Below are 9,224 nucleotides of genomic sequence, written 5' to 3' on the forward strand. Positions count from 1 at the left end.
TGTTGACTGAAAAGAGGGCTTTCACCTGATTTTTCACTTTTTCATGCCCCCCAGTTTCTTTTTAAAGATGAAGCAATTTGCCGTGGCCAGTTTGGCTCAGCGGTTAGAGCGTTGACCTGCAGACCAGAGAGTCCCGGGTTCGGTTTCCACTAAGGGCACGTACCTCTGTTGCAGTTTGCCCCCCGCCCTGCGTGGGGTCATGTGGGTGGCAACCACTCCATGTGTCTCTCTGGGGTTGATGTTTCTCTCTCTCTCCCGCTCTATCTGAAGATAAATGCAAAAACGTCCTCAGGTGAGGATTAAAAAAAAAAAAAAAGATGAGGCAATTTAACATCCCAGCAGCAAGCCCAGTGTAAAACAAAGGACAGACATCTGCAATACTCTCAAAGATAAAAATAAATTAATGAAAAGAGAGATGAAAAACAAAATGAACCAACAGTAGCCAGCTCTGATTGCCTCTGGCTCAGCCAGACCCCAGTGAAGACCGTTACAGGGCTCTTGCCCTCCAATGTCCCCTCCAGGGTGGCACTGTCATTGTTCTCATTCAGATGAGTAGGAAACTGGGGCATGAGGGGGCATGAGGACGGAGGTGCAGTTGCCTCAGGTCACCCGCAGCAACCAACAGATTGAATGGGGTTGCGGCCTCTCTTGTCTCTGGTGGTTCCTTCAGCAGCTCAAGTTTAGCTGGTGATAGAAAGAGTAAACGTGCTTGTGATTACGAAGCCCTTTTACACTCGTACAACTCATTGTGCCCTCAGGATAATCCTATGAGGTTGGGCGGTGTGGGGTGCAGTCTCTACTTGTCAGATGGTGAAAATGAGGCTAACAGTGGTTTAAATGACTTCAAAATGCAGGGCAGCACTGGGACTGGAATTTTTAGGGTTTTCCGATCCAAATTTCAGTGTTCTTTCCGCCCCTGTAGGAGGAGCTGTGTTTGGGTGGCAATGGCTCTTTATTTTAGAAACAGGTCTCTGGCCAGATCAGTGTTGGCCTCACCCTCCTGGGTTGACTTGCATGGAAGATTGTGAAAAGGAACAGAATAAGCCACCCTCAAAATGTGTCACTTTTATTGTCCTGGGACTTAATCTTCCCTTTGAATCCCTTTCCCAGTCCTTAGCTGAGGATGACACATGGGCCTCAATTGTCTGACTGACTGCCGTTGAGTCTCATATTTTTATGAGGCTCCCCGACATGCGAAATTGTTGACGTAGGAAGCATTCAAACCTGTAGAAAACTTTTACAAGTTATCTGAGCCAAACTGAAGACATATGCCAGGGAGCCAGATCGCAGATGCTCCCGAGCATGACAGGAATTAATAAGTGGCGCATTTCAGAATTCAGGAGGGAAAGTATAGATTACACGGAGGAGGGAGAAGTACGGCGGCGGGGTTGAATTACAGGAGGGTTAACAAGGTCATGTGCTTCCTTGAGGCGGTTATGCTTATTTCAAAGATATGTTAACCTAGGTGCCCAGAAACAATGGACAAGGCATGTTTAAGGGAAAGAAAAACCTTTTATTAAAAATGCCCTGGCCGGTTTGGCTCAGCGGTTAGAGCGTCGGCTTGCGGTCTGGAGAGACCCGCGTTCAGTTCCCGCTAAGGGCATGTACCTTGGTTGCAGTTTGTCCCTGGCCCTGGTTGGGCTCGTTTGGGTGGTAACCACTTGATGTGCTCTCATACATCGATGTTTCTTTCTCTCTCTTCCTCCCTCTCTCCTTCCTGCTCTATCTGAAGATAAATGCAAAAATGTCCTCAGGTGAGGATAAAAAAAAAGTGACTACCCACCATGACCTTTCCAGTTAGGAATTTATGATCAGATCACCGTGTGAGGTTACTTTCCATAGAACCCCTTTTTAAATTCACAAAGTAGAATTTGTTTTTCACCTGTTCATCTGTCTGTCAATATAATTACTAGCTAGACCAGCCAAAGAACCTAGAAGGGAAGGAGGGAAATTTTTTCTGCCCCTACCATCGACAACGGACACAGGCAAGCTGGCTGTCCTGCTGTGGTCCCTGTTAGAACCCGCTTTAGACTACACCATCTAGGCAGGAAATTGTGCCCTGTTGGCATGCTGGGCGGAGCTAGGGAAAATTGCTTGGTCATAGTGACTAGACATGCTAACCAGGTGTACCCTTCTGACCTGAGGCTAATGTGAAAGGTCAGTTTGAAGGTTTGGGGACAGTAGGGGCCCACCTTGCTTCAGACCCTCCGTGTTGGGTCCCCTTGTCCTGTGCGGTAACATCTTGTGGGCTGTGTGCACTGCTGAGTCGCCTTGTCATTTCAGATGGGCTGGGCTATAAACAGGCTGCCAGAGGCCCTGCATCTTTGGTTGTGAAATCCAAGATGGTTTGGCCCAGTGCCAGTTGGCCTGTTTGCTGTGATCAAAGTTGGCCCTTGTGGCCATGACTTCTCTTTTTCTGAGAGTGAGAATCACCCATGTAGCAAGTTTCTTAATGAATGTAAGCAAATGCCAGGTCCCAACAGCAATGGAACTAAGATCAATTAATGTCCCTAATTTACAGGACCATCGTTCCAGACTTCTTTGTAGGGCAGGAGCCATGGCACCCCTCTGGGGACTGGTCCACCTTTCCGGAGTGGTTGAAAACAAGAAATTCCAGAAAGATCGATAAGTAAGTTATCGGCGGGTATGGCTGTTTGTGGCATCCCCCAGGCCACCGAAGAGCAGAGTCCTGAGGGAGAGGTGGGTCTGGCTTCACCGCAGACTCCTCCTCACTCTTCTTCCAAGTAGGACTTGTATGGCTGTGACCCTTGAATTAAGTACATTGCTTCTAGTTGAAAATGTCGTCTGAATTTTTCCAAGTAACCAATTTGCAAATGAACTGTTTGCAAGACAAGGGTCACTGTCCTTGGTCCCCTCATGGCTTAAATAGTTCTGGTGGCTTTCCAAATCTCCCTGTGTGCTTTGGGTGGGGGAGGAGACAGGCAATGCAGAGTGGGGTGTTAGGCGGGGCAATGAATGTGCCAAGTCAGAGAGTTTGGGGAGCTGCCCAGTTGCATCTGGTGCCTGTTGAGAGGAGAGAGGAGATTGGGGTGGCTGGGCAGAGGCAGATCTTGGGGTCAGGTCTTAGAGCCATGCTGTGACCTTTGGCCTTTACGCTGAGGCTGGGGAAGGCTGTCGCTCAGCTTTTAGCTGGGAGTTGAGCTGGTCAGATTTGCCGGTCTTTTGGAAAGAGCCTGCCTGCAGCCCTGTCAGGTGGCTGGAGGAGCTGGCCTTGGCAGGGAGACTTGCCAGGAGGGGTGTCACTCATCACTTGGGCAGGAGGTGGTGAGGACTGAGCTCAAAAAGTAAGAATCTCAGAACTTCAAGGAACAGCTGCTGATAAAGCCCTGTTACCTGCCTAGTGCCCTTCCCAGGGCCTCACAAAATACCTCTTGATTCTGAAATAACGTTTCTTTCTGTTCTAGAGAGGTTGATGCTGTCCTGAGGTATCTGAAGCAACATTGTCATGCCCAGAAATTTGGCGTCGTGGGATTCTGCTGGGGAGGGGTTGCTGTCCATCACATTATGATGAAGTACCCAGAATTCAGGGCAGGAGTGTCCCTCTATGGTAAATCTGCCTTGTACAGATTTATACAGTGAGAACAGGAGGGTTCGTGGGTGACCATACCATGAGTCTCTTCTCAAGCTAAGGGTCCCAGGTGTAACACAAAACCCAACCGTCATGAAATTGGCTTTAAAAATCTGAAAGTCAAGGTGAAGGTTTGTGTTGCAGTAACCAGAGGATGTCACCGGGTGTGGGGAGACCTGGGTCCCAAGACTGTTATTTTGGGAAAGTCACCTAACCTGATGTCTCAGTTTCTTCACTTAGGATGAAGAGGATAACATTTATTTCTGTAATAATGGTTAATACTAAGCATTATTTCCATGAGGAATGTGTAAGAAAAGATTTTTCCAAGATAGAAATTATTCTCAACTGCACATATGTACACACTATAAAGGAAGGAAAGGAAAACATATTCTAAAATAAAAATAGCAACAGAAACATGCCACCCCAAATAAACCAAAAGTATTATAGCATTGATACGAACATTCTGTGTATAGAAATGGCATACTAAGTTCACCATATAGAAGCATTCAGACCACAGAAAATAAGAGAGAATTTTGCCTTCTTTAATTTCTTATTTGGCTTCATGGTTCCTCACTGGTATTTTTCCACTTATTTTTAGCATTTTAAAAATCCCTTTAAGTATTTACTTACACCAAAGGAATAAATTTCCAGTTGTCACCAGAGTTGCTAGAACATGCAGTCCCTTTGTGTGATTTGGCAAAAGGTGTTCCTGGGTGGACAGCTCTCTGGCTCCCCCTTCTGGCCACTGTTGCACAGTGCGGAGCTTGGCGGGACTAACGGGGCATCAAATCGCTGTGCAGCCAAACGGTGGGGCAGGGAGCGTGGCCATCTTTCCTGTGGCTCTCTGACTCCTAGAGAGGACTTACAGATGAGGGGAGCTTCTCTAGGTTACTCAGCTTCATTGTGCTGCCAACAGGAAATGGGGGGGGGGGGAAGCCACCCATTACATTCTCCCTCCTACTGACTAGGACTCTCTATGACCAAACTTGAGTCAGGCACCTCTTTTCCTCTCTGAGTGGGCTCCAACTTCGGCTCTGTCCTTGGCCTACTGGGTCAGGTTAGCGGGAATCCCTTGCCTTTAATATCTGATTAAATTCATCCCCATCCTTTGTATCTTATCATCTGGCCTGCCTTCAGCAGGAGTCCTGCCAAGTTGTCTGGGCAGAATCCCTCTCACCCCAATGTTTCCTCTTAGTTTTCCATCCACGGCCCCCAACTTGCTCCTTGGCCATGAATTCCCACTAGTTAAGCTCCTCTTTGAGACTAATTTTATAGGGCAGCCCACATCTGTGGAATTGCTCGAAAAAGGAAAATAAACAGAACCCCCAAAGCACATAACTTACTTTGAAAAAGCCAAATCCATGTAGTGTTCCGCAGCATGTGTGTGGATGAAAGTCATCCCCAGTGACCTGTCCCCATCCTGCAGGCATCGTGAAGGATTCTGAGGACGTGTACAGTTTGAAGAACCCAACGCTGTTCATTTTTGCAGAAAACGATGCTGTGATTCCTCTTGAGCAAGTACGTTGGCATCTTTCCTCTTTGCATTTTTATACTTAATAACACAATTTGACATTTGGGGGAAACATGTTAAAGGGTACATTTGTTGCTCCAAACACATTTTAACATTAATTTTGTAAAATTTATTTAAATTTTGTATTTTTAACATTAAGTTTTAAAGTTGGGTTTCATTGAGGACTTGGAGTGGGATCGTAACCCCTACTCCCTGCCAAAAGTGCCCTTGATGTGACCTGGTTGGCCCTGAATTCTCTCCTTTGCCAGAGGTAAGGACTATGTTGGTTATAACATTAAAAGTAAAAACATCATTATGGCTATGGAACTTAATGGAAAGCATTGATGTTGAATCTCTTATGAGCATTCACAAGAGATTTAGAGATTGGGAAATATTACTAAAGGGTTAGAATCATTTCATCGTGAAAATCTTTGCATACCAGGTCTCTTCACTGACCCAGAAGTTGAAAGAACACTGCAAAGTGGAATATCAAATTAAAACATTTTCCGGACAAACTCATGGGTTTGTGCATCGAAAGAGAGAAGATTGTTCACCTGAAGACAAGCCCTATATTGACGAGGCAAGAAGGAATTTACTCGAATGGCTGAACAAGTATATTTAGCAGTGGCCAGTGCAAACTTTTCTCAAGATAGCTTTTGTCCAGAAATTGGCTTTGAAATACTTAGATCGTTTCATTTAATTTCCACTTTGGAATCCTGAAATTCATGATTTCAACTGCAACTCAGATTCAGTAGGAAATGTTAATGTATGAAATAGTTTAATTTTAATATGTACCTAAATAAAACAATTAAAATAGGTTAGTACCTGAAGAATTAGACTGACAGAGTAATATCCTAACTATTAGTAAACACCTGGGACCAGCTGATATCTCAGGTGTGGCCTTTATGGTCTTTAATGGAGGATGTCTCTTAAAATGACTAATGTTGTAAAGCCATGAAAACATGAACTGTAAACTCAGGTGGATTAAAAGCCCAGTTTAATTAGATGTTTATCTTTGTCTTAATACAGATGAATTTCATGTTCATATATTGCACTATGAGAAAGATTAACATAGGGTTCTATGGGCCTAATTACATCAAGCTAATACTTTTTGAGTTTTTTAATTTGTGGGTTTATCTACAAGGTATTAAAAAATAATAGATTGGAGTTACCATCCAGCTATCTCCCAGCATTTTTGGGTCTCATGCATTCAATCAGAATTATAATAAAATCAAATAAAAAATGCAGCTCCTCAGTAGCCCTGCCACATGTTGGGCGCTCAGTAGCCATGTGTGGCTAGTGGGAACTGTGTAGGGCAGAGCTCACCTACACCAGTGAAGGTGCTTCGCATCCTCTATCCTCTAGCTGCCTAGCCCTGCAGTTGGTCTTCCTCAGTTCCTGCTGAGAGTTTGGTTACTTGGCAGCTAACCAAGCCTAGACCAGTGAGCTGTCCCTCTCATTGGATCATCTCTGTTTGCAGACACCAGAAGGGTTGCTTAGTTTCCAGCCCACCCAGGCCTTGGCCCTTAGGTAGGCTCCCTCCACTGGGTAGGAGAATGGGGAGGGGGTGTTTGCTTGGGTCCTGGGTGGAGGGTGGGGATTTCATCCCCATGTGCCAGGGCCAACTTGGGGCCATTTCTTGTCAGCCCTGGGGCTCCTGGATAGAAACTCATGGAAGTTGGGGAGCAAGGAGCCCTGTAGCTTCAGGAAGCTACATCTACTCTCCTTTCATTGCTGAGTGGGGCTACAGGAGTGACAGATGGGCCCTCTGGAGAGGGAGGGAGAAGCGAGCCGTGAGTCCTGACCCCAGGGCGGGGAATGGAGAGGAGGGGTTCCAGAGCCATTAGGACACAGTGAACTAGGTATCTGAAGTCAGCTTAGAGACAATCCAGGACAGGGGATACTGAAGAGAAGCAGAACTTTGGAGAAAAGTTTGGATTTGGTCAGTTTGGGGTATCAGTTAAGTTCCTGGGGCTGCAGACAACGGAAAGCCTAACAGTGGCTCGACTAGCAGTGGCTGAGAAAATAACATGCAAGTCTCTCCCACAACACCCCACAACGGTTCCAAGCGGCTCAGGGCTTGACTGGTGTCAGAACATGGTTAGGCGCCTGCCGTCCCAGGCCCTCCTCGTGGGCATGGCTCTGGGCCTCAGCCTCATACCCCACCACTCCTGGCAGGAAGGGCGGAAGGGCGGCAAGGGCTCTCTTCCTGTACCTAGTTTTGTTTGGGAGAAAACTCTTCCCCAGAAATCCTCCAGCTGGTTTCTCATGTGTCATGAGGGGCCGGGCGTGAGCTTGAGTTGGAGTGGGGAGGTCATGGCCAGGACTGACTGGTCCCCAGGCTGGGCACAGAGAAGGGGGAGTGGAGATCTGGTGGGTGAGCAGCAGAGGCAGCCCCATGTGGACCTATAGTCTTGGGAGCCACCTGCCAGGTGTGGGCAGAGAGGACATGGGACATAGAGGGGAAGGGCTCAGTGCCCAGGCCCTACCATGTTGATTTTGGGCATGTACCTACATTGTTTTTCTCAATGTAGAATCTATGAAATGAGAAAAATGACATTACTTTGCAGGGTTGTTGGGGGGAATACAGTCTCATGTTGAAAGTGTTAGTACTTTGTGCTTGGGTCAGGGTGGGAACTTCACATACCCTGAGAGAGGAATGAGAGGAAGGAGTCAGGGATGCACAAAGACAACTAGACCATTCATGAAAATCATGGGAGAAGTTCCAAAAAGTTAAAAAAAAAAAGGCTGGGGAGAGAGCATCACCGAGACAGAGACCTCTTTCTCTGCGGGCCATTGAGGACAGCGAGTGGCTGTCTACACGTTGGTAAGCAGGCCCTCACCAGACACTGGACCTGCCAGCTCCTTGGTCTTGGACATCCCGCCTCCAGAACTGTGAGAAATGTTTGTTGTTTAAGCCACTGTCTGTGCCATTTTTGCTACAGGAGCCTGAACTAAGACCATTGTTCTACTGAAGTGACAGGTTACTATATCCAGTTTTGAGAAAATGTGTTACATATCCACGTCTGAGTAACCAGTCATGTCACCCTTTGAAGTAAAAATAGTGTCCCATTCGGGCTAGTTCAGCTGAGACCACCACCATACTCGATGCATGAATCTTTATTAAATACTTGTCCCAGAACACTAAAAAGCTGTGCACTCAAGGGCTGAGATCCAATGATTTAGTGATCTGTATTGCTTGATCAAGGCTATCCTTCAGTGAAAATGGATTTTAGAGTGTGGTGGTGAAGAATACGACTACTAGCTAGTATGATTTTGTGCCACTGCCAACCCACGTGAACACAAAAGCAATTTTAGCTCTGGCAGGTGTGGCTCAGTTGGGTGGGCATCATCCCATGCACCAAAAGGTTTCAGGCTCGAGCCCTGGTAGGGGATGTGCAGGAGGTGGCCCATTGTCCTTCTTAAATCCATGTTTCTTTCTAAAAATCAATTAAAAATCTTTTAAAAAAATCAATTTTACCTATCATTGCCTTTGTACAATCAGTGCAAATGTCTACACAGTGAAAAAGGCAAATAAACTTCGTATGGAAATACTTTTGCCCTCATGGCTGCTTGAAAGGGTCCAGGACCCCAAGGGTCTATGGACCACATCTTGAAAACCACTGTTAATATCTATAGAAAACATTTATAACAGCACTTAGGACACTCCAAACGTCTAATACTATCGCTGTCAGATTCTCCCCACTTCTGCAGAGCCCACACATTTTCTAAGTAGCCAGCTGTCTTTGCTACCGTCTTTTCCTGTGATTTAAATGATCCTCACCTTGCAAGACTGCCTGCAAGACCACCTAAAAGGAGAAACACTTCTTGGTGCTTACAAATAATTTATTATTTATCACCATTGCCTCCAGTCCCAAACCCCCAGTCCTTGGGTGGAGCTATTTCACAAGAACTGAGAAAACCAAAATGATTAGAGAAATTCAGTCACAGGTAACAGATTAGCCTCTTGGCCCTTCCAGAGGCATTTGTACTTTTGAGTGGTTGTTTATAATGATCAGACTATTTAACAAACATCTAACAAACGCAGCTGGTGTAGGAACTGGGGGCCAACCGGAAACTGGTGGATCCCGTGACTTTAGTTGCTCAGAGGAGGTAGGGTAACCT

The 9,224-nt window shown here is 46.2% G+C and overlaps 1 protein-coding gene across 2 annotated transcripts in view; it reads left to right on the forward strand.

The window, feature by feature from the left end:
- Positions 1-6,205, forward strand: part of CMBL (carboxymethylenebutenolidase homolog) — a 52,952-nt gene extending 46,747 nt beyond the window's left edge. For both annotated transcript variants that reach the window (XM_036279122.1, XM_036279121.1), the window contains exons 3-6: positions 2,522-2,629; positions 3,426-3,568; positions 5,016-5,107; positions 5,542-6,205. In XM_036279122.1, the coding sequence (XP_036135015.1) occupies positions 2,522-2,629; positions 3,426-3,568; positions 5,016-5,107; positions 5,542-5,721 (523 nt within the window). In that variant the 3' untranslated portion in view covers positions 5,722-6,205. The remainder of the gene's footprint in view (positions 1-2,521; positions 2,630-3,425; positions 3,569-5,015; positions 5,108-5,541) is intronic.
- The last annotated feature ends 3,019 nt before the right edge of the window (positions 6,206-9,224 follow it).

The sequence above is a fragment of the Molossus molossus genome, unplaced genomic scaffold (assembly GCF_014108415.1).
Source record: "Molossus molossus isolate mMolMol1 unplaced genomic scaffold, mMolMol1.p scaffold_m16_p_3, whole genome shotgun sequence".
NCBI lineage: Eukaryota > Metazoa > Chordata > Mammalia > Chiroptera > Molossidae > Molossus > Molossus molossus.